Genomic DNA, 26,185 nt, shown 5'->3' with positions numbered 1-26,185 from the left:
TAAAAATAAACCTATAATTCATCCTTACCTAAGAGTGTCCTCAATCTTCAGTCCAAATTTCTGTTTACTGTATTTTCATAAAAACACAAACAATTTTAGGGGCACCTGGGTGGCTCAGTCGGTTAATCGTCCGACTTCAGCTCAGGTCATGATCTCAGGGTTCATGAGTTTGAGCCTCACATCGAGCCCTGCGCTGACAGCTCAGAGCCTGGAGCCTGCTTCAGATTCTGTGTTTCTCTCTGTCTGTCTGTCTGTCTCTCTCAAAAATAAACAAACGTTAAAAGAAAGGAAGGAAGGAAGGAAGGAAGGAAGGAAGGAAGGAAGGAAGGAAGGAAGGAAGGAAGGAAGGAAGGATGGGTCTCCTAAAATGAAAAGCTGCACTCAGAAATAGAAGGTAAGGTCACCAAAACTTATGATTTCTAAAGGGGAATTTCAATGAATTGAAAAGCATCAGATTCACTCAATTAGAATTATTTATGAAACAGAAAAGTAAAATTCACCTAAAACTTAAAAAAAAAACTGTACCCAAGGCATCCATTTCATGATATGTAATACTATTTTTCTAGACACTATTATAAAATTTGTATTTTTAACTCTTCAGAGAAATGATATCCACACCTGTTTTGTAATGGTTTTAAAGTAAGGCTTGGATTTATTAAATGTTCATCTAAGTGTGCAAAACCACATAATGAAGAAATCTTGGTTTAGTCCTTCAGGAAGTACTATTTCCTAAATAATTACAGACCAAAAAAACGCACTATACTTTTAAAGACCTTTGGAGAAGATAATTCTCTCGGTAGTATACTTGGGTATTGGTTTAACAACGCTTGTAGTCAGGAAACTCTTCCTGACCTAAATCCTCCATGGTATAATTTAAATTCATTTTCTCTTTTTGTGACCTCAAATAGCTGTAGAAGATTAGGTCATATTATAATATTTTATATATTTAAAAACCCTTATTAAGGTCTCCTTTTCCAGGTAACTGCACTGCAGGACTATGAACCAACAGTTCTGTACAAAATTCAGCCTTATAATTTTATATGCTGTATATAATAGCCCAGCTGACAGATCTCAAAAATTATCCACCCTTTTCACCACGCACGACTCCTCCCCCAATACACTCTTTCTCAAAAAACAAAACAACACAAGAAATTATCTGTACTTTAGAACTAATCTCAAAATTTAGAGAGACGTTTGTGAGAAACAGGAGCAAGGAACCACACACCCAAAACTCCACCCGATGCTGCTCTCTTCCCTACAACGGGCGATCATTTAATGAAATCTCTCTCTCAAAATCTCTGGGGCAGAGCTGAAGCTGCAGTGCAATATCATAAAATCTGCAGCTGTGTTGCTGTTCTTAATAGTCCGTGCTGCTTCCTTAGACCACAGGAAGCCAAAACACACACTGTCAGAACAGAACTTACCTTAACGGGAATCGGCCAAAGCAGCAGGGCAGTGAGATCAAGCATCAGAACTGTCACTGAAAAGATCGTATACATCCACGCAAACTTTCTCTTCAAGCAATTTACTTACTCCAGGAAAGCTGTATCTTTTATGTTTCTACACATCAAAATTAGTTTAGACTAAATAAATTTGTAAAGACTAAAGGAAAGGCAGATAAACAACGATACAGAAAGAAGCATTAATGACTTACTTTTATTGCCCACCAAGGCAACCAGCGGCTGAGTCTCTGACTCCTCGCTCACTTTCTTCACCACAGAATACCAATCTTCTAAATTCTCAAAGCTTTGATAATTTGTAATATCATATACCAACAGGATTCCCTGTCACAAAAGAGTTACAGAACTTTTTGTAAGATACCTGGCATAGACGTGGTGAGCTACCACAAATACGAAAAAATCCTACCATGGGTGAAAAGGCTGCAAAGGTCTACAATCCTGCCTGTTACTTTCATGAGGTCAAACATGTAAACCTTCCAGTAAATAACCATCTGCTGCTGCTCTTTCTAAATATTTTCAAAAATGAGATTCCATGACATCCCTTGATAGTCAATTTTAGTGTTTAACACAATTTTCTTTAAATGAAGTAAGTCGATTTCCTCTTTTGGTCCTCTGTGCATCTGGAGAACAACACTGGGGTATCCTCCTTGTAATAACCCTTCATGTACTTGAAGATAGTTAAGTGACTCCTTTACCATCTCCTTTCCAGAATAAACAAACTCAATTCCTTAAACTTGCCTCAAAGGACCTATTTTCTATCCCTTTAATCATAGTTGTTGGGTTCTTCCCAGGACACACTACATACAGTTTTTTGACATCCTCTTTAAAATGAGCAATGTAAAACTGGACATGATACTGTAATAAGAGCCTGAACAAAGCCAAATATAACAGAGGGATTGCTTCCTGCCTCTTATATATCATATTCCTTTTAATATATCCCATTATTTTGTGTGGGAAGGAGAAGTATGTACACACAAAAAAATAACAGTGCCACATTCTTGATTCTCATCCAGTTCGTGGTCAAACACTTAATACAAAGCTCTGCATATAGTCTAAGTCTGGACCCTAATAGCATTTACGTCTCCTCCTTCTTAGGATATAATCACAAACTTTTACTACATTTTTGTACCTACTATCCATCTAGACATATATTTAGATCTTTTCATTAGTCCTTACAATAATCATCTAATGCTGCTAACTCTTATTCTCATTTTACTAATAAGGAGAGGCTACAATAACGAAGGTCAACCATACTTAGGTCACATACCACTACCACTAGGGTAGGTGAGGAAGCCAGATCTGAATCAAGGGCTGTGTGAATATAAAGTCTACTCATGCATTCTATAAGCATTTGTCTGCCAACTATATGCCAAGCATTGTGCTGGGTCCTAAGGATATAAATTCCAAACCTCAAGAAACTCAGTCTTGCAGCCAGGTACATAAACAGACAAGCATAGAACACAAAAGTAATGACCAGTGATATGCTGGTAAATATTAATAAACTGGCTAGCGCCGTGGTGGGGGTCGGGAAGGGTAGAGTGTTATTTGTCTCATTTTCCTATTTCTGTGGTATAAATACTCCCCTGTGGCCATTTTCAAGCTATCAATGTCACTTCACTCAACAAAGCTGGGTAGGACATCGCCATATTGCATCTGAACCATACAGGTACATTAGACATCAATAATTTCAAGAACATACTTAAGAAAATATCTGGTAAAATGATTAGTAAGTGATGAATTTTGAGCATATATCTTCGTTTTTAATATAATTGATGAGTTTATGTATTTTTAATCATGAATGTATTTAACGACTGGCTCACAAAAATTCCCGAAAATTTAACAACTGCCTTTCTCAAGCCAGAGAATAGCATACTATTATAACCTTCTAAGACCATGTTCTTTTCTTAAATTACATTGGCCCCTAAGTCACTTAGCTCCTCTGGGTCTCAGGTTGTTTGCCTCTAAAATTAGATCACTGAAAGTAAATGGTCTCTAACATCCCTTCCAGTTTAAATATTCTATAATTTTTATGCAAAATCACTTGTCTGATTCATTTTGGTAGCTTAGACACTTGTCTTCCTAAATGCTTTGAAATAATGCCCAGCAATAGAATTATTTGAAATAATCAGCACAAGCCCACTTTTCTTATTAAGAATAACGCCCCAGAACTGGCCTCTGAAGAAAACCAATCTTCAGTACTCATTTTGGCAGCACGTATAGAGAGGAAGAGAGGAAGAAAGGAAGCTAATCTTCAAACGACTGACTCCACCTTCAGTTGACTCGAATGATACCACATATTGTGTTGAAGGAGCTCTGCCCTAAAAGTCAGATCGCCGCTGGACTGCAGTCTTGGCCTGGCCCTACCATCCACTGATCTTGAGCAATGCTTCTGTAATCTACCTTGATGATAGCTGCCATGTCTAAGCGATTATGGGAAGTAACAAAAAGATTTATTTAAAAACTAACATACTACACAACTACTGGGAATTTTTATTATTCTGTGTGAGTAAGAATCACATTTTCAAAGCAACTCTGTGATAGTTTTTATAACTCATAGATTGAGCTGCTGACCCACGATGACTCTTAAACCTTAAGATGTTTGGAACCCTTCTAAATCAATATGTGAAAATCTTCATCTCAACATGGGCCAGTACGTGCATATGATGCAAATAAAACATGGCCACAATCCCTTAATGATCAGTACTAGACCAGAGCTTACAATAAAAACTAAACACTAAGCTTAGAATAGGTATCTATTATATACCAGAAGTCAGTGAACCATGGTCCCCAAGTCAAACTCAGTTCAAAGCCCATATTTGTGAATAAGCTTTTATTGAAATATAGTCATACTTACCTGGTTAAGTATTATCAAGGGCTGCTTCTGTACTATAACTGGAGAGTTGAGTGGCTGCAACAGAGCCAGTACGGCCTGTGACACCTAAAATATTTCCTGTCTGGCTCTCTAAGGAAAAGCTGGCCAATTCCAGAGCTAAGCCAGTGTGTGTCAGTATTTTTCAGAGATCAATAAGTATGAATCTTCCAGAAGTCATGAGAAAGGCAAAAGGTTAAATGCCTTTCATTAATCTAGCTATCCACAAACCAAACATCATATACCCCATTCTCAATACCACTTAATGTAAAAACTATGATTCCATCTTTGCTCCTAATATGGCAATTTTTCATCAGTTCTAACCTATACCAATGTGGTCAAAACCCAAAAAGGGAAATGGGAAAACCAAAAAGACATCAAAACACAAAAAAGTTCTAGAACTGTCAGCTTCAATTCTGACACGTAAAGACCCAAGAAGTCATTATGTCTGTCTGTACAGTAAGAAAAAATCTCAACAAACAAAATCAATGACTCTTCTGGACAAAACAGAGAGCTGAGTTTGCAGGGTAAATCGCCACCCTGAAATCTGGGGAGACAGGTGAATCCAAAGAGTCACAGCCCAAATATGCTAACCTGGCGCAGAAGCCACCATAGCCAGGAAACGGTGGGAACATTTAAATGGTAATTTTGATAAACTGGTGGAGGCTGCCTGTGTTCCACTGTGAGAATGAACAACTACCAGGCGACACAGTCTGTGGGGGTACCCCCACACTTTCATGGATCTTACCTCCAGAAACCCTACCACATCCTCTCGGTAGAATCAAGAAAGATCCCCACATGGCTCTGACAGGGGGAGGGAGAAATTACCACTGTAAATATGCCCAGAGTATTAGCCATAAAAAAGGCATACTGTCCAGGAATAAAGCTTAATGAGTGTCTTATATCACAAGGGGGTAGGACAAGTTCCCATCTCTAGCTCCTTCTAGCCATCCTGTGTCACCTAAGTGGGAAGAGCTAATATATACCTGTGAAGGTCACAGCCCAGGGACACAGGCCCACCATAAGGCTATGACTTAGTCATAAGAGCACAGAATGAGAGAATTCCCTCCCCCTCCCTACACTTCACCACGACACCAACTGGGCTCCAGCATAATAGTAGTATACTACATTTGAAAGAGCTGCAAAACATAAACTTCAACTGAGGAAGAGTGCTTTGAGATGTCTAAAAAGACAGGGGAGAAAAAAAACAAGGACACTAGAGGAATTTGACGTCTCTGGAACCTAGAGCCTCAGCAAACATTAAACGCAGACCAACTCCTGGCCAATTAACATAAAGCTCCACACTAAAGGCCTATTTACCTGAGTTCTTATCTAGCCTTCAACAGAAAATTAGAAGGCACATTAAAAGGCACTTTGAAGAGAAAAAGTAAGCCTTAGAATATGAGTAAGACTCAAATATGATACAGATTTTGGAATGATCAGATGATGACTTTAAAACAACAATGATAAATATTTTAAAGGTTCTAGTACAAAAGGTAGACAACACGCAAGAACAGGTAGATAAGGTACACAAAGAGATGGAAACACTAAAGGATAATAAAAAGAAAATGCTAGCTATCAAAAACACTGTAACAGAAATGAAAAATGCCACTGATGGGTCTCATCAGTAGACTAGACACAGCCTAGGAAAGAATCCATGAGCCTGAAGATAAGCTAATAGAAATTTCCAAAACTGAAATGCAAAGAGAAAAAAGAATGAATAAAACAGAACATTAAAAAACTACGTGACAATTCTGATTTGTATATCATACATATAACTGAAACACCAGAAGAGAAAAGAGAACAGAGCTTAAGAAATATTTGAAGTAATAATGGCCAAGAAATTGCCAAAATCAATTAAAGACACCACACCATTGATGTAGAAATCTCAGAAAACACCAAGTAGGATAAATACCCAAAAAATCTACATGTAGGCACAGCATACATCCAAACTGTGTAAAACAAAACACAAAGAGAAAATCTTGAAAGAAGTCTAGGGGTTGGGAAGGGGTGGTGAGAGGGAATATGTTATCTACTGAGGAACAACGATAAGAACTACAGTGAATTTCTTATCAGAAACCATATAAGAAAAGAATGGAGTGAAATATTTAAAGTGTTGGAAGAAAGGAAAAGACCAATCTAGAATTCTATATGTAAAATTATCCTTTATAAGTGGGGGAGAAACAGACTTTCTCAGATAAACAAAACCTGAGAGAAGTCAGAGCTAACAGGACTGCCCCAGAGAAAATGTTAAAAAAGGCCCCTGAGGGGGTGCCTGGGTGGCTCAGTCGGTTGAGCATCTGACTTGGGCTCAGGTCACGATCTCATGGTTCATGAGTTCAAGCCCCGCGTCGGGCTGTGTACTGACAGCTCAGAGCCTGGAGCCTGCTTCAGATTCTGTGTCTCCCTCTCTCTCTGCCCCTTCCCTGCTCATGCTCTGTCTCTATCTCTCAAAAATAAATAAACATTAAAAAAAATTTTTTTAAACAAAAAAAAAGAGGCCCTTGAGGGAGAAAGAAATGATATGATATGGGTCAGAAACTCATTTCTACATTAAGAAAAGGAGGATTTCAGAAAAGGAATAAGTAAAGACAAAACAAAAGCATTTATTTTCTTATTTTTAACTAATCTAAAATACAACAGTTTAAAGTAACAATACTAACGATGTATTGAGTGATTATAACATATGGGTGAGTGAAATGAATGACAGCAATGTCACAGGGACAAGAGGGATGAATGGAGAATATGCGTTCATGAAGTATCTGAACTACATGCAAAACAATACAGTGTCAGATGAAGGTGGACTTAAACTAGTTAAAAATGTATACTGGAAATGCTAGAGCAATTGCTAAAAAAAATTGTTCAAGTATAACTAATAGGCTAAGAGAGAAGGTAAAATGCTCAAATAAAACAGTAAGAGAAAGAGAAAAGGAAAAAGGCAAACATAAATAAAAAACAAATATGATAGAAATGAACCAAAATGCATCAATTATCACTTTAAATGTGAATGATCCAAATATATCAATTAAAGGACAGATCATCAGAATAGATGAAAAACCAAGATTCAACTATACGATGACTACAGGAAATTCTCTTTATATATAAAGACACAAATTAAAAGTAAAGGAATAGAGAAATACCACGCTAACACTAATGAAAACAAAACTGGCGTACTCGTATTCATTTCAGACAAAGCAGACTTCAGAATAAGGAAAGGTATTAGGTACAGAAATTGGCACAATGATAAAGGAGTTAATTCTCCAAGAAGACATAACAACCCTTTATGTATACCCACCTAACAACAGACTATCAAAATATGTAATGGCAAACTGATAGAACTGTAAATCTGCAGATCCACTAGCATTGTTGGAGACTTCAATGCCCCTTCTTCATTGACTTTAACATTAAGCAAGGAGAAAATCAATTAACTCACAATTAACTCACATGAAATATGCACCAAGACAGATGACATTCTGGGCCACAGAACATACATTAACAAATTTATAAGACTGGAAATCATACCAAGCCTGGGAGTCAGGCTGCTTGTATGAGTGTTGGTAGTTTGTGTCTTTCAAAGGACTGGTCTATTTCATCTACATGAGCAAATTTTTTGCCATAGGGTTATTTATGTTACTCCCTTATTATTCTTTTAATGACTATGGGATTAGTAGCGATGGTGTTTCCTCTCTCTCTCTCTCTCTCTCTCTCTTTTTTTTTTTTTTTTTTTTTTGTTAACCTGGCTAGAGGTTTCCCAGCTTTTGGTTTTATTGATTTTCTCCATTATTTTCTTTTTTTAAAATTTCACTGAGCTCTCCTCTAGTTTTTATTATTTTTTGGTTCTGCTTTCATTAAGCTTAAATTGCTTTTCTTTCTCAGTTTCTCAAAGTAGAAGCTTAGATTACTGATGATTCTTCTCTTCTAATATACATATTCACTGCTATTCATTTTCCTCTAAGCACTGTTTTTGCTATCTCCCACAATTTTTATTAATTTCAGATATTTTAAAACTTCTCTGGAGACTTCTGTGTTATTGAAAAACATGTTTTTAAATCATCATAGATTTTGAGTTTTTCCAGCTATGTTTCAATTACTGATTTCCAGTTTAATTCCTTTGTAGTCTACCCCAGAGCCAGACCTCTAAGTACTCACCTCTTCAGGAGCCTAGAACACAAGCACCCCCAATGCCTAAGTATCTCCCCACATCCATCAATCCAGACCTCTTCTGACTGCTTCCAGAAAACTATCAGAATCCTCTCAGCCACAAGAAGGTGTAACTCCCTCAGAAATGCAACACATCTTGGCAACAGGGGAAACCCATGAAGAATCTACCAGGAACTGCTGGAAGCCATTTTCTTGGCAAGCCAGTGGCCATCGAAATCCATCATCACGTCTCCTGTCCCTGATGGGCTTTTATCACCCTCCTATCTACCATTCATCTTTTTCCATCTTTTCCCCACACTGCCCCATGCTTGCTCTTCCCATCTTACCCTCCAACTGCTCCTCTTCGTCCCAAATCTTTTTGATAGGACTTTTGGAAACCAGATTTCAAGTTTAATACATTCTTCTATAGTTTCAAATTCTTCAACAAAAATTCCCTATATTTTCTATGCCTTCACTTCACTTTTTCCACCTACAATTCCCCAGAAGATACTATCACCCTTCTCTTCATAAACCTCAACACTTTTGGTAAATATTACATAAAGTCTCTTCACACAGCACTCTGTTTTCATCTCTCTACTGATCATCATATCTGATGAACACGACGAGTCATTAACCAGGCAGAAATCATTCTCCAAGGAACACTGAAGTCTTCAAGGAAACGTGAGCACTGGTGGCAACATTTAAGTCCTGTAGGTGACTCCATAGATTTAGTTCTAAAATTCAACCCACACAGTATGTACACCATTTAACCTTCCCCAAAGTGAAAGGGTCCCAAATCCCACAAAGCAGGTATTTTTTTCTCCCTGATTTGTATGACAAATAATCTACAGTAGGCTTTTATACGCAGAAATGGATTAGATCATACAGATTATACCACAGTCCTAACAACACATACTTTGCTGTGTAAGAAGGAACACTAATCCAAGAAAGGTGTATAATCAGTTCTAAGCTGGCAAATAGCCAACTAAAAATGCATAGTAAAAGACAGCAGAGGGTCTCAGAGAGTCCAGCTTTGAGATGCGCTCTCTCCCCAGCTGCCATCCAGGCAACCAAATCCTTTTGTAGCTGGTTAACAGGCAAGCTCATCTGTGGGGGGCACTGGCACACAATAGTAGTTATGTTCTGCCTTACAAGTGACTACACTTCATTGAGTTTATGCTCAGTAGGGCAGTGTTTGCAAACCACTTAGATTCCAGGACGGAAAGAGCTACAAAAATGAAACACCCAGTCCTTCTCTGAGGTTTGTTATTAGCCTCTGTTAGCCACAGGTTACAGGGCACTAAACACTATGTACTGTGTGTTTGCTCGTAACCACTATGAAAAATAGCCTATAACATCTTTCTGAAGACTCCTAGAAAATTTTAAGTTAATTTAAAATCTGGGAATTTAACTGGGAAATACTTCAATTCTTAGAACTAGTTCTTGTCAAAATACCTCATTAATTCTTTCTCGGGTGTCAATCCAATTTTGTTTCAACCAACACTGTTCAACAGACGATTGCTGAAGTTTAATGCTACTAGGGGAAAAATGTGAACGGGGTGAAATAATCAGTTCCATTTGAATCTAAGTTCATTCCCAGCCTACAAGTAAACCTCTTTCTGATGTTAAGAAATGTTTTCAGAAAAATCGATTCAAGGGGCGTCTGGGTGGCTTAGTCGGTTGAGCGTCCAACTTCAGCTCAGGTCACGGTTAGTGAGTTCGAGCCCCAAGTCGGCTCTGTGCTGACAGCTCAGAGCCTGGAGCTTATCGGATTCGGTGTCTCCCTCTCTGTCTGCCCCTCCCCCGCTCATACTCGGTCTCTCTCTCTCTCTCTCTCTCTCTCTCTCTCTCTCTCTCTGTCTCAAAAAACAAATAAACATTGGTGCACCTGGGTGACTCAGTTGGTTAAGCGTCTGACTTCAGCTCAGGTCATGATCTCACGGTCCGTGAGTTCGAGCCCCGCATCAGGCTCTGTGCTGACAGCTCAGAGCCTGGAGCCCGTTTCAGATTCTGTGTCTCCCTCTCTCTCTCTGCCCCTCCCCTATTCATGCTCTGTCTCTCTCTGTCTCAAAAATAAATAAACGTTAAATAAATAAATATTAAAAGAAATTAAAAAAAAAGAAAAGAAAAATAGATTCATTAGCTTAATAGCCCAGGTATGTATAAGATGAGGCTTTCCATACACCATACAGAAGTTAGAGAACCTAAAAGAAAATCCTAAATACACAGTAAACTGATGTCCTTCCTCAAAACAGCCAGTCAAAACATCATTTCTGAAAGATTTCTATCCTGTAGTATGTATACCAAAATACAAAGTATTCATAACCAACATAAGCATCTACAAGAACTCTGGAAAAAGTACACATCCACTCTGAAGAATAATTATATGACTACACAATATAAAGTGATTGAGTATATTAAAATACTATTTAGAATGCTTCTGAAAGCAATATTTTTAAAAAGTAACATTCCTCCAATTTATGGTAGTGAATTGTAGTCTGAGCTTCTCTGGCCTAGATAAAATATTTACATATATTGGGGCACCTAGGTGGCCCAGTCGGTTGAGCATCCAACTTCGGTTCAGGTCATGATCTTGCGGTCTGTGAGTTCGAACCCCGTGTCAGGCTCTGTGCTGACAGCTCAGAGCCTGGGGCCTGCTTCGGATTCTGTGTCTCCCTCTCTCTCTGTCCCTCCCCCACTCATGCTCTGTCTCTCTCTCTCTCTCTCTGTCAAAAATAAACAAACATTTAAAAAAATTTTTTTTAATTTACATATATTTTACAAAAGAAACTACTAGTAAATGTTGTTTATGTATTACGCATAATTTAGTTTAGAATCTCTGGAAAGCAGGGAAAATTTACTATGTTATCATTAATTTATGATAATTCATTTTATCACCTCAGAATTCCCCATTTCCTGGCACAATTTCATGGAAATGTTCATGAACTTCTCAGAAATACTGTACTACATTGTTGTTTAATGAGACAAGACATATGCTTATAACATTCACAGAAATTGTAAAATATAAATAATATAAGGCACCATCCAAAGGAAAAAACCTCCCATGTACCTTCAAAACAGAAATCTTATTTGACAAGTTCTAAGAAGGAATATAAATATAACAAGCTCTTTCTCACAAGATATGAGGTACAAGAAGAGAATGAAGACATCCTACTGAAGTCAGGTCCTCTCAGAAAAGATGAAAATTTTTTAATTTCTACAAATTTAACCAATAATATCTGATTTTTAAGCAGTTACATAAAAGCATAAAATATGCACTATAAAAAAAAATGATTTAAAAGAATGGCCACAAACATTGTGAATGCACTAAATGCCACTGATTACATACTTTTAAAATGGTTAACTTTATACCCTGTCAATTTCACATCATTAGTTTTATATATAATTTTATATTAATAAACCAAATTAATTTACATAAATCAAATAATAAATTTTTAATGATCTGAAGGTAAATTTAAGAGAATCCAAATCATGAGCACTATATTCTCTCAATTTTTAAGTCAAAAAAAATTCATTAATTGAATTTCATATTATTATTTGCCCTGAGAGTCATAAAATTTCCTGTTCTCTAGATAAATCTAAATAATAAAAAGTTACTTTATTTGACATTCAGAGTCAAATATTATGAGAAGCTTGACACATCTAATATTTATTTTTTTTTTAAGTCCAATATGCACCCTTGAAGGTATACTTTAATGGACAAAGAGGAAAGAGACTACTATTTTCGAAACCAATTTTACCAAAAAGGGGAGTAAAATAACAACTATGGCTTCCCACACATCTCTGTCCAGAAATTTTTCTTTAGCTTAATACCTACTTTAAATATAATCAGTTTAAGACAGAAAAAATTAAACAACAAAAAGCCAGACACAAAAATCTTGAGACTTATCTTTTAAAAGAAAAATGAATACGCATAAAATATTAAGTCATATGTTACAAGTGAAAAATGCTAAATAAGCAACAAGAGTTTCAGGAGACAAAGAACAATGCAGAAGAAAAGGCATAGAAAAAATAGTTCTAAGATCCAAATCTATATATTAATAGTGCAAAAACCAATACTCTAGGGCCTTCACAAATGATTCAGAACCATATGAGCTTCATGTACTTTTCTCTGAATATTTTAGAAAATAATTCAGAATCTATTTTCCATCCAAAATTAAGGCAATGGCATATGCCAAGCATCAGCGTACAGAACAGTGCTTAACAGTCTGACTTTGTCTCCTGTCTTTGTCACTTCCTATAAACATAGTTCCACATAACCAAGGTAAAATCCTCCCACTTAAAACATTAAACTCCAATAGAGAACCAAATAAGGGTTATGGCTATTACCCCCTCTAATGCTTCATGATGGTGTAAAAGACACACACTAGAGTGGAAGAAAAAGCAAAACTAAATAGCATGTCAATAATTAACTTTTTAAAGTATATCACTACCATGCACGTTTTCTATTTGTATAATAATTTAGCAACTTATAAATTATGTCCATATAAGCTCATGTCGCCAAAAAAAAATGTGTTATATAATTATTTGAGTGATTTTTCTCCTTCTATATAGATTTTCTTCTGAAAAGATATCATATATTAAGATATTGTATGTGCTTCATATATATAATTTTTCATACTTAGTTTGCTCATATAATTCATATATGTATTAAATCTGAAGAATTATAAATATTTAGTAAACCATTTTATAGCACAAAAATATATAAATATGCTTTTTGTCCTTACAACTTAAAATGAAATTAAATTTTTCCCTTCTATATTTTTCATTCAGTTTGAATATTCTGAAAGCAGTCACTATAACCAAATCAGCTAATAAATATATCACTTATCATGCATTTATTTAACTGCTGACATAATACCTAACAATATAAGTAAGCATACAAAAGGTATTACAGTCACACCAGTTCCCTGACCCAAATCATTCCAAACATAATTTGGGGACGATGAAACCAAAGGATTAGCACAAAGATAAAATCAGTCTCTCCACATATCAGATAAAAATCAAGTTATAGTGTGTGTGTGTGTGTGTGTGTGTGTGTGTCTGTCTGTCTGTCTGTGTGTGCGTGCACGTACGTGTACCCAGCTATATGTGCTTGGGAGAGGATATTTTAATACTGGAATAATCACAGAATGTCATACCTGTGCTCCATAGATATATTTATCCAACATCTTGCCTCCTATTGTCTGTCCTCCTATATCCCAAACTTGAAGAGTAACATTCAAGTTTCCTTGAATATAAAAATAAGAACGCAGAAAAGATAAGTAACAAAATAAGTGAATACAGTTTCAGAGAACACTAAGTCACAATGATAAACTATGAATCTATTTTGCCTTTTATTCTGCATGTTCCTATGGTCAGATATTTGGAACTGTGAAATAACGTTGCCAAAAGATATTATAGTGGGGGAATTTAGGTTTATACTTTTACCCCATTTCTATAGAACCGTATTTATAATCACCTTCAAAACAAAAGAAAGATTTAATTTCATAAACCTCTTAAAACTTAAAAAAACAGTAATTTTCTTAAACAGAGAATAGAACAATAAAGCACTTATATGTGGGGTAAAAAAAAATATACTTAAAAAATAAAAATAGAGCCGTATATACTAACCTACCCTATAGCACATAATGAATTTTGCTGTAATCTAAACTCCATAGCTTCTAATACTCATAGATTAATAATAGAGTACAAAAATGGACCCAGAGTTTCAACTCAAATTAATGGACCTTTAAAATTTGAATGTCACCTATTATATGCAATAGTAAACACATTTTTTTAAAACTACATGTTTTCAAATTTAAGCTATAAAATATAAACACATATGATAGCTATCTTCATAACAGACAGGATAGATACCCAGTATTTCACTAAATATTATGATACATTTATAACTGTTCAAAGAATTTCCGGTGAAACAAACTATTACATGTGCTTCGAAGCCTTCATAAAATGGTGTAAATCTTCCCCACACAAGCATAATGAAAGCATTTTAAAATACTAAAAAGCAATCTTTAAATTTCTTTTTTCTATTTTGCAAAATATTCGGCTGATCCAAAAATTTATGAGATAAGCTATTCTCTTATCAATGCAGAACCCCAGAAGTTAAAGACCATGTCCAACATGCTTTTAACATTTCAAACTGCTTCTCCTAAGAAAACCATACAGTTTTCTCCAAAGTTAGACAAAGTCTCAATTAGTACCTTCAAAATGAACTCCCATACTACAAATGTATCTTTCTGAATGATTTGCAAATAAGGAAAACTCAAAATAAAAACTTAAAGACAGCAAAAAATGGTCTTGCTTCAAAAGCAACAATAAAAAAGATTATAAAGACATGAATTTTTATACCAATGCAAAACAGTCAACTTGGAGAATGTCAGTTTCACCATTCCACTGAAAAGCAAGTATAACACTGGATTAACCAGCCAAGTTTTACCCTTGACTCTAAGTTTTGTTGGGTTTGTAATACAGTCTTTCCATTATTTTGAGGTGGGTCTGTTGCATCTGCCAATGGGCAAAGGATTTACATGGGGAACTTCCATGAGCATTAATGAGAGCTCCTGGAGTTTATCACTCGTCATCATTCCCACATACACCGTCAAGGCTCACAGAGTAATGACAAAAATGTTCTTAAAGCTCTGTGAATGTGAAAACCAAAATGTCACAAACTAAGACTGTATCCAATAACTGGGATAAACCCACTTACTTAAAAATCTAAATTTTTCAAGATTCAAAGCTGAACTCATTCTCCTCTGATGTGGTCTCAAATTAAGCAGGTGAGAAAGGGCCAGAAGTCACTAGATCTATGTCAGACAGCTTCAGAAGCCCCTAGATAAACAGGCAGTACTCTGTCCAGTTTACTTGCACACTCTTACAGTCATTTATTTACTTCAACAGTGCTTAACAAAATTAACTTTCTTACAGGATTTTAGGCAACACTTAATAAAAGGCATTTAATCCCATTTTCTTCAAGGTCAGTAACTCCTATCACTTAACTTTATATCAAGAAATAGAAAGCTTTTCTTTCTTTAAATTCTAATAGCGAGATCCTATCTGAATTAGTTATTGTGAACACCTTAACTACAACTTTAGGAACATGAGTTTCATTACACGTTTCCAAATTCTGACGACATCATTTCAAGACTCTACATTGTTTATTCAATTGTCTCCCATCCAAGAAGCTTTGATTTATATTCATGTGTTGCAGGTATTTTTTAAATCCATACCTTTCCAAATAAACAGTGTTGGTTGTTGTTGGCTTATTTCTTTACTATTTCTTATTTCCTTAATATACATATTCTAGTGCCTCAGAAATAAAAATAGTTAGGCATTACTGATAACCCACAATGCTAGCCAAAGCTGGGGGGGGGCGGAAAAAAACACTTTTGCTATCAGTATAGCTTCAACAAATGATACTAATTTCATACTCATTTCATATATCTAGAAACATATTTTTAACTTCCACATTTGAATTTTAGGCTTTTAACAAATAAAAATAAAAATATATGAGAGTCCTCTATTTGGGAAACAAAATCACATACGGATGAAATTCAAGTTAATATTCATTTTAGTTTTCCCAAACATAAACATATAAAGCTTCCAAGTATATTTTCAAAGTGACATACCTAATAACCTATGTGTTAGTATTCAAGTAATCAATACTATAAAATTTTTAAAAACCAAAAATCCATCTAACATAAATTTCCAACTAACAACATTAAGGAAATTGTCAGCAATCTAATCTTGAATGTAAAATGCTACAAAATTCCTGCTCCTCGGTAAGAAATGACATGTAACCGGGGAAAAAAATAAAATAAATGAGGTGACAAAATACAGGTAAGTTGCTTTTGGTATGAATCAAAGCCACCAAGAGGATTCAACAGTGACCTTGTCAAAGTACACTTGGAGCCTTGGTTAACCTTACTTAAAGTGCTGCATAGTCAAGATGGAACTAAAAACACAAGTCTGCCCACTTCTTGTACTAAAGACTTAGAAATCCTTTTCACAGTAGAACGCTGTTTACTGGACTGTACCCACAAGCTTCCTGAAAGTATTTTGACTAAGGCTCTTAAGAAGCTCTATCAGCAGAATCTCTGACTAACAGATACACTATTTTAAGCAGTAAAATCTGCACAGTGGTTGCATCCAGACTATACAGCATACCGGAACATGAAATATACTAAAATGGATGAATATTTACAAAGTAATGACCTTGAAAACTTGCATGAAGAGAATGTCAATAGATGGACAGGAGGTATTACACCTCTAACAATCTGAATGGACAGAAGACTTACCAGAATACTTAACACACATTAGATTTGCCTAGTACACTCTATAAATTCAATAGTGCTGTCTATAATGTTATAGCTAACGATACAAATATTAATCACTCTACATTTGACACAGTTAAAATTAAGGTTGAAGTTATAAAGGATATACTATGAACCTTGTAATTTACTTATCTCATTTGTTAATATAGTATTAATTGTATAAAATCAAGTTATATTAAAATAATTTTTCCTGCTGAAATTTCTAACATATTTTGAGTCTATTAAGCAGCATAAAACCAACTGCCTTAAAAAAATTTTTTTTTTTCTGGATCTCTACCCATCAAAATAATAACTTAATCAGGAATATTAAAATACACATTCATTGGACTATCAATTTCCTAACATCATTTTTAATAGAAGTACTCTCTAACTCTAAAATATTATACTATAAATGTTGATTTCAAAAATACCAAGTATTTTTACAAAGTCATCAAAACTTTAAAATGGGTCACACTGTGCAACAAATCCGAAATCATCACATACATATTATATATATATATATATATATATATATATATATATATATATAAGATGTCCAAAACCAGTCTTAAAATATCTTAATATCTGCATGGTGCTTATTCCTGTATTTAAGCCTTTGAACTAAAAAAGTCAGAAAAACTAATATTAATGGTACAGAAAGCTGATGCTTTTGCTGATTAGCATCAAAAACAGTCAATAATTATATACATATTAAAGTTCTCTGTACAAGTGGCATCCCTGAAAACACTGTTGCAAAAAATAAGCTTCCAGCATGTATATTACATGATTTGAGCATGTATTCTGCTAGTGACTGCTGTAAAAATTCTGAATGTAGCGTTGACCTATCCACACTAGTGAGAATAATAAAATGAGATTTTCAGTTTTGAATAGATTAAAAGTGAATACAATCGAAACAAAATATGCATATGTTTCTCATTAAGCCTCTTGCTGAACAATAACTTAGAACGGAAAGTTGGAAATCTTTTGTCACACTGTATCTTTTAATGCATTCTTCATTGGTAGCTGCATTCAGTCACAAAATATAACAGAGCATATTACCAGTGAGATATGCAGAATACCTTCAATTACCAAAAGTTTTCATTGGCTGCTCTAAAACTTTCACGGAGAAATGTCTGATAGATGGGATGCTTGAGAGGTTAACATATTTCAATAATATTGGAATTTATTCAACCCTGCCCACTGTATCACTCATGCTCCAGTATATGAATCTGACGCTATACTTGCAACCGTTTTTACTCAAATGTGTTTCCTCAGAGAGGAGAGGGATGGACTGGTTCAGAAAGTCAATCAGGATAAACTGGTTTTATTAAAATACTTTAAACATATAATTTAACCATTACAAATGAATGGACAGAGCATTTTAAAGCCCCAATTGTTCAGAAACTAACTTAAAACAGAAACCACTCTCTTTTTGTTATTATTTCCCTGTATTTCCCACAAAATGTGCTGCAACTGGCATCTAAATAGTTTCTTTGCATGGTGAACTGAAACATCTTGAATGCTCAAACTGTATTTTTATGAGTGCCTAGGGACCCTAAATTTTAGTGGTCTATTAAATGCCAGCAATTTCATGCTGCCTTGCATAAAACAGCATTCACATATTAGAGCACAGAAGTTCCATAGCTACATTATACTTCTGTTCCAACTTTCTCTCGAACAAAAAACTGAAGCAGAGGCTAATCAAAATAATATTTAAAAAAAATAATCCTTTCCAGTCTTTTCACATTTAGTTTATACAATATCTGTTTATAATTGTACAGCATTTGATTTTTTTAACTTTTTAGAATTTTATAAACAACTATTATGTATCCTCAAAAAAATGTGTAGAGTGGTCAAAAATAGCAGGAGAGTAGGGGAGTATATAAACTTTTCTCTCACGCCCATAGACAATTCGTCTTCATGGTAGATGCTGATGAAAGTTAACCTCTGAAGATAGATTTGCTAATTATATATATTTTCACACAGAAGCGACCCCCAAATTTATTTTGCATGTCTCCCTATGCCTCTTATTGTAAGATATATACAATTCACTATGTTAAGATTTTTTAGTCTCTTACCTGGCAATGTTATCCTTCTCAAAAAGAAATCCAGTCCTATAGTTTGTTTGTACTGTTTCCCAAAAGTTTCTTGAGCAAAACACGTAGCTAAGGAGGTCTAAAAAATTGATGCATAGAAAACCAAAATTAATGTCTTTGTTTCAGAAATGTAAACATAAAATCACTACTAAACCTTATTAAGTAATCTTAGTATTTACACTCCCATTAATCCAACAAGCAACTTTAAGCAGTTCTAATCAGTTGCAAGGGGAGGAGGGACTTAACACTCCACCAGGTAAATTCACTTGCAACTACTATCAGTGGGGACAACAGGCTAATGGGTTGGATCTCTTTAAATCCCCAGATAGTCAAGCTCCTTCTTGCTGGAAATCAGAATTTGAGATATATCAACAAGAAAACTAAAACAACACGACTAAAGATATGTATATCTATAGATATCAGTTGAATACAAATTTCAGAGAATTCTGTTTCATTTCTGAGGTTAAATATTCTGAGTATTTGTGCCCTCAGCCAATAACAAGCAGTACTAATTAAAAAGGGGGAAAGACTGTTAATATAATTTCTTTTTTCCCCACAAAAAAGTGTCTTTAAATGTCTAATTTTCTCTACATTAAAGGTGTTAAATGAAAATGATCCTATAGAATGACTGTGATAATATTTATCTTTAAAATTAAAAAGCATTTTTGAGACTAATATTATAGGCAAAAATAAGTATTTTCGATCCAACAACCATAAAGATTAAAAGTCACAAGATTATTATAACCAGAACAGATATATATATATATATATATATATATATATATATATATATACATTTTTTTTTCAATAAAAACTCAAAGTTGTACTCAAAACTCTAGAGTACCATTTCATACCAAAGTAGAATTATCACTCTGGTAACAACTGAAATAACTCAATCACTTAAAGGCTTCTTAAACATTAAATGCACTATTTATTTGTACACTTCACCAAAAAGGAGAAAGGCAGCTTCACGAAGCTTTTATGCTCTTTAAGCAAGACTCCCAAAGTTAAGTGAAAATTACCCTTTTTTACTCTGAAAGTTAAAATTAGATGTCAATTCCCAAAATAACGAAAACTAAAATAAAATTTCGAAGATAACTTAGTATAATTAATTATGACATAAGTGCAGTAATGCAAAAGAAAACTTGGCCACATTTCAATTCCTTCAAACAAAAAGACCTAAAATTCCTTTTGACACAAGAACCAGATTTTTCACACAAATAACAATTTGCACACCCTCACTCCAATTCTTTTATTATTTAAACACTCAGAACTTGTAATAAATTTCTAAGATATTTGGTCAAATATTTATTGAGCACCATAGGAAAGAGGTTCTGCCAGGCACTGAGAAATAAACTCACTACACCCAAATGAAAATTTATTTGGCTTCCCTGAACAATAGTATAAAAACTAAGAGATCAGAATGAAAAAGGTAAGCATTCCTTTTTAAAGCTTTTTGTTTTTCATTTAGCTTTATTTATGCCACCGAGCTTGTTTAACTTAGAGTGCAAAATCTGTTAAGAGGCTCATAGTTCTAGAGAAAAATACCACTATTTAGTACAGATGTTTCAAAGTGTTTAACACAGGGATGGTTGATATACTTTTATAAGACAAAGAGAAATTCAAGGCACATATAGCATTAGCATCGTGCCATTTAAGGTAATTTTTCCCATTCATTTAGGGTTTTCAAAGATCAGTATTTTTACATTGATGAGTATTTAGAAAAATTCGAAGGTTCTTTTCTTGGAAACAGGACTGCAAGATTCTGAAAGCCCTACCCTCACACTTTTGAGGCAAACGTAAAGCTAGGATTTTTATTGGAATAAAGTATAATCTGTCAAAAGCATAGGTCACTGGGAACACAGAATATTAACATGTGTCCTTATACCATCTCTGGGCAAACAGAGAATCGGCTGAATCAGTGGTAGGCACTTCCTCAATCCTCTGGACTTTCTGCCTCTTTCATACTCAAATAAGTTCTCACAAGTCATTATATAAATATCATTCTTAAACAATCATCTACCACATCTGAAACATTTTTATCTGATTCTTTATATTGGTTTTTTTGGGGTGAACTTCTGCTTATAATTTTTACCAATATTACATTTACTAATACCAAAAAAAAGAGACCAAAAAAGAACATTTTGCCTCAAAAAAATCTTAAGAAATGTGTAATAAAATCAAAAGTATGAATCAAAACAGAAAGAAATAGAAACACATGTTATTAGGAGGAGGAGCTTATATTTCTCCTGGAGAAACTGTTAGTGATTATCTCAATATTCCACTGCCTCCGTCCATGTGTATCTAAATGCCAGGAGTTAAAACTAACAAGAAAAAATAATGCTAGAAAAAACAGTCAGGCGTTGAATCAGGACACAAGTAAGAATGAAAGGGAGGCCGAATTCATAAAAGGATAGTAAAGGAAACAGAATGGGGATGTTGATAGCAGCCAGTAACTTGAGGGCTGGACAGGGTATGGAGGAGAAAAAAGCTTGGTATACCAACAGAAAAAACGTTCAGTTCCTGATGTTTGTGTCTGAGAATCTCTGGCAGAAAATGCCTTTACAGCTTCCAAATAGATTAGTCGAGATGACAGACTCAATCAGAACACCATAAAGAGTTACCACTGTTACCCTCTGAAGCAGAATGATAGTCCTAATTCAACAGTATGGAAGGGAGAGAAAGTATGCCCTGTCCTACACTAGACGGAATTTTATAAAGAGATGAAAAACTGCAATTATTCACATTAAATCAGCAATAAGAAAAAAAAAAAAAAAAAAACATATGGCAGGCTAAATAAAAAGCCCAGATACAACATGATGAACAAACTTCAACTGAGTCACACATGTATGAAGACTGATATATACTAGGAGGGAAAAAAAAAAATGAGCAAAAGTTTAAAGACTTATGATAGAATGCAGGATAAAGGGCAATTTTTGTCTCTTTAAACAAGTGTATTGGGGCTATAGACTGTCATTACAAGTTGAAACAGGAAATAAACTCAGTTATGAGCTGACTGTAAAAGGTTTAGGAGATGAAAGATTAGAAGGTATTCAGAAGGAAATTGAATAAAACCATACAAGTACACAACTTAAATTTTTTTTTTATTAAATAAGAGTGTTAGAAACAATGCCGATTTATTTAAAACAGTCAAACTATTCAAAAAGTTGCTTCCCCAAAACCTTCAAAGGTCATTAAAGGGTACGAGGTCGCTTTTCCTCAGCAATAAAAATCAGTAACAAAATCTCCACCCGGGAAGGCAGAAGGAAATCAACGGAATGCTGCACATTTTGCATGTGGACGCCACCTCTCCCAGGTGCCCCAGGGAACTCGAATCCCACAAAAGCCAGGGGCAGCTCTGCAGGGCCGACTGCCAGGGAAGATGCAACGAGCAGGCGTCGCCACAGAAGCCAGGGTCCGAGCTACACCAGTCACACGGATCGGTGAAGCCGGACACTGGTGGACAATAACCACCTGCGTTTCTGCAGACTCTGGCTGGGAACAGGGAGAGGGGAGGAGCGGAGACAGGCTGCAGCAAGATTCCAGAAACTGTGGGCGCCTTTGACAGAAGCGACAGGTGTGAAGGCACCGAGGGCAGCAGCTCTTCGCTTTATTTGGGGGAGAGTCACTGACCCTTCGGGATCCCGTGGACCCTCCCCAAAGAGCAAGCACCGAGAGAGGATTTTATACCATTTCCGGAGCTCCACGACCCAGAGTTAAAAGCCTCAACCTAACAAGCCAGGAGACTGGCTGTCGGATGTTCTCACGCACTCGGGCTCAACCAACCGTCCCCAAAGGCTAGACCCTAAGCAAGGATCCCCTCTGGCAGGAGAGCGGCCGTACCCCTCGGCACCCGGCCCTCACTAGGAGCGCCCAGGTACTTGTTGAATGAATGCTTGTGCGGACAGGTGCTGCATGAGCAGCAGCGACGACGAGGTATGACGCCATCAAACAGCAACTGGCGTTTATTGGGTGCACGCCGCGTTCTGAAAGCTTTACGTGGCTTTTCACATCTCACGTGCATTTGCACACTGCACCCTTTGAGGCGACCCCTCTCCATACCCACCTGACCGATGAAGCCCAAATAGGTTAAGAATGTGCCCTCCGCTGCCCCGACCAGTTAGCGATGGAGCCCCGAGGCGCACCCAGGGAATCTTGACTCCAGAGCCAAGTTCCTGGCAGCCGCCAGCGCAGTGCTGGTATCCGAAACCGTAAAGCGGCCGGGGGCGCGGAGACTGGGGGGCGGGGGTGGGGGCGCGGAGGCAAAGTGCGACCTGAACTAAAGGAAGAACAAGAGGCCCTGGCAGATGTCTGCCAGTCGTCGGAGGCGAGAAGCTGGAAAGCTTCCCAGGAGGGCGATGCTGGCCCGACTCTTGAAGAAGTAGGAGTTCGAGATCCAGGCAGAGAGTGACTTTTTTTTTTTTTCTTTCTTTCTTCCTTTCTTTCTTTTCTTTTTTTTTTTTTTTTTTTTTTTTTTTTAATTTAATGGGAGCTGGACAGCTCCGTCAGCCTTCACCCAGCGCCTACTTCGTGTCTGGCCCCAGGCCACACGACCAGGTGGGCCCCCGCCCTTGGGGTAATGAGGCGACGCAGAGCGGCGGGGAGAAGGCTGGGGGGGGGGGAGGGGGGTGCCGGGGCCGCGCCGGGGTTCCTGCAGGCCGGGGACGGCGGGCCCGCTGGAGGACTGACCTTCCCGGAGGTGCCGTCCCCCAGCACGACGATTTTCAGTTGCCGGTCCTGGCTCTCCTCCTCAGAGTCCGACATGGTGTCCCGGGAACCAGGCTCGCCCCCCCACCCCCACCCCGAGGTAGAGGGAGGAAGAGTAGGGGGGGTCTCCGGGGGTGGGGGAGAGGAGGAAGGGCGACCGTGGGGGCAGGACCCCCCGCCCCGGTGTCTCAGCGGCCGCTGGACGTATCTGGGGTGAATCACTCGCCGGACGCCATCTTGCCTACCTCCCCTCCCCCTGAGCGCGGCCCCGCCCCCCATGCCCTACGTCGGTCGCGCTCCCCCTTCTCTGGGCCAACCCGCGCCGACCGCGAGCCTCCCTGGCGAGCCGACCCATCCGCCGGCCTGGGATGGGGGAGGCATTCGAACCGAGCAGGGAGAGATGGGCGCTCCTCTCGCAGGGGCAGCTGTGAAGCATAAAACTAAAATATAATGTTCCAACCATGTAGAAAAGTGGAAGCTGAGGAGCTCTCAGACGTCGTATCGTATTCCCGTGTTTCCACCACCTCCTCAGAAGGTCCCTGAAGCAAATGGTTTAGCCCGAGGGGGATGGGGGGGGCGCGTAGACGCCTGGGCTGCGCGCCACGGTTGCCATGGAAGGCGGTGGGGCGGGGCCTGTCTCCAGGCGCCCGGGAAGCCGGTTGCGAGGGGCAGCGCACTGGGGCGGGGCCTCTGAAAGTGGTGTGGGCGCCGGGGGTGGAGACCCCAGAGGAGCGTGGACGCCGCGGACGTTGCTCGAGATCGCGCTGCCTTCGGGGACACAGCGATAGTGGCTTGCCGTTTAACGGAGCTCTAGCGCTTATTCTGACCTCTCGAACCATGGATTTTCTCGACCGAACAGAATCCGATGTTTCATTAATCTAGCAAGTACCCTGGAACAGCAGTTCTCAAAGTGTGGTACGAGAAACCCTTGGGGGGTTCCCAATAAAGTCAAAACTATCTTCATGACAATACAAACACCTTTTTGCCTTTTCTGCGTTCCTTCTCTCACGAGTGTACGTTTTCCAGGGGATGCATGATGTGTATGATATCATTACTCGAACAGTTAAGGAAGCGTGTGCTTGTTACGAAGTTTCAAACATTTGTCGGTATTAATTGGAAAGCAGTCATGATGACTATAACTTACATAAACAAAAGCTCTTTGGGGTCTACAATAATTTGTTAAGAGTGTAGACAGGCCCTGAGTCCCAAAAGTACAAGAACTGCTGTCCTGGATGATCTCAGTCCATTAGGGTAGGTAAAAAGACGTAACTGAAAATTTCAAGATAGTAGGATAAATTCTACAATAATAATGCCAACTTACTCCTATGCTTGTCTCGTTGTTAACTACTTTACAGGGATTATCACGGTTGATTCCTCGCGGGAACCCCATAAAGTAGGTAGAATTATCTCATTTTACAGATGAGTGAGTTTAAGGGACAGAAAGCCTAGCTCAGAGGCAGTGGTCCTGGAAAGAATGTAGGAAGTAGAATAGGAAACCAGTACAGTTTTAAGAAGTGCCCAGCCCTAAGGGGAGCATTGGAGTTCTAATCATAGACCCACACTTACTAAATGTGTGACCTTGAACCACAGTTTCCTTACCTACAAAACAGAGGCACTACCTCCATCATAAGGCTGAAAATTAAATGAAGTAATCAATGTGAAGTAACAGCGCAATGCCTGGCATATACTAGTAAGCACTCAATATTAACTGATGTAATTACCATCTTCATCATCATTAGTGATGGTCCATATTGGAGCATCATTGCTACCTAGCCATGTGACCTTAGACAGGTTTCTTATGTAGAGTCTAGTCTCTTCATCTGTAGATAACGGTTAGTCCATGATACCCAGTTAGTAGTAGTTCCAGTACCTTCCCTACTCCCAACCACCACCACTAACAACAACTTCCTACATTACTAGGTGTGTTAATGAGAAGCAGAAAAAGTACCTCAAAGGGATTTGCAAAGTTATTTGTAAATGTTCGTTTGAGGAATCTGTTTCTAATGAGGACAGATTTAACCCCTTCTTGTCAATGAAGGGAGTTAATGTTATAGAAATTTGCTTTTCTACTCATCCTTAATGGAAATGATTATGTGACCCAGTTCTGACCAATGAGACAGAAAAGGATATGCTTTGGGAAACATCTGGAGAAGATTTTCCTCCCTGATGAAGAAGAAGAAGAGGAAGAAGAATTAGAAGACGACGACGACATGCGGGGAAAAAACATCTCCCCCTCCTTTCCCTTGCTGTTATTATTTGGGTGAGGACATAATGTTTGGAACTGCCTCAACTTGCTTCAGCCCACCTTCCAAGCTTCTTGTCATGGGGCACTTCGGCCATGAATTCCACTACTTGCAGTTAGAAACATCCCAACTGGCACAACTACGTTGGCCAAAAGCTCGATTTAGTTAAGATCATAAGATCAATTATCGTGTGTGGCTTCATGTGAGAGGAAATTTAGAAGAAAACTTTGCATTTTCCTATCATCAGTTTTCGAGACAACTGCCCTGATGGAGAGACCTCACTTATTTGCATGTGGATTCATCCCTGGGCAGTGTTGCTACATGAAACAAGCCAATT

The 26,185-nt window shown here is 37.5% G+C and overlaps 1 protein-coding gene across 6 annotated transcripts in view; it reads right to left on the bottom strand.

Moving 5' to 3' along the window:
- RAB28 (RAB28, member RAS oncogene family) overlaps positions 1-23,874 on the bottom strand; it is an 87,074-nt gene extending 63,200 nt beyond the window's left edge. For 4 of the 6 annotated variants that reach the window (XM_045474537.1, XM_045474535.1, XM_045474533.1 and 1 more), the window contains exons 1-4: positions 23,588-23,873; positions 18,881-18,977; positions 13,632-13,720; positions 1,655-1,784 (exon numbers count right to left, since the gene is read on the bottom strand). In XM_045474537.1, coding sequence (XP_045330493.1) covers positions 1,655-1,784; positions 13,632-13,720; positions 18,881-18,977; positions 23,588-23,662 — 391 coding nt within the window. In that variant the 5' untranslated portion in view covers positions 23,663-23,873. Of the gene's footprint in view, positions 1-1,654; positions 1,785-13,631; positions 13,721-18,880; positions 18,978-23,587 lie in introns of all 6 variants that reach the window. The other 2 variants (XM_045474532.1, XM_045474534.1) reach the window with 2 other exon arrangements.
- Between the last annotated feature and the right edge of the window lie 2,311 nt (positions 23,875-26,185).

This window comes from Leopardus geoffroyi, chromosome B1, assembly GCF_018350155.1.
Source record: "Leopardus geoffroyi isolate Oge1 chromosome B1, O.geoffroyi_Oge1_pat1.0, whole genome shotgun sequence".
NCBI classification, from domain to species: Eukaryota; Metazoa; Chordata; class Mammalia; order Carnivora; family Felidae; genus Leopardus; species Leopardus geoffroyi.
The sequence above is the reverse complement of the archived record's forward strand: the minus strand, read 5'-3'. Positions and strand labels throughout refer to the sequence as shown.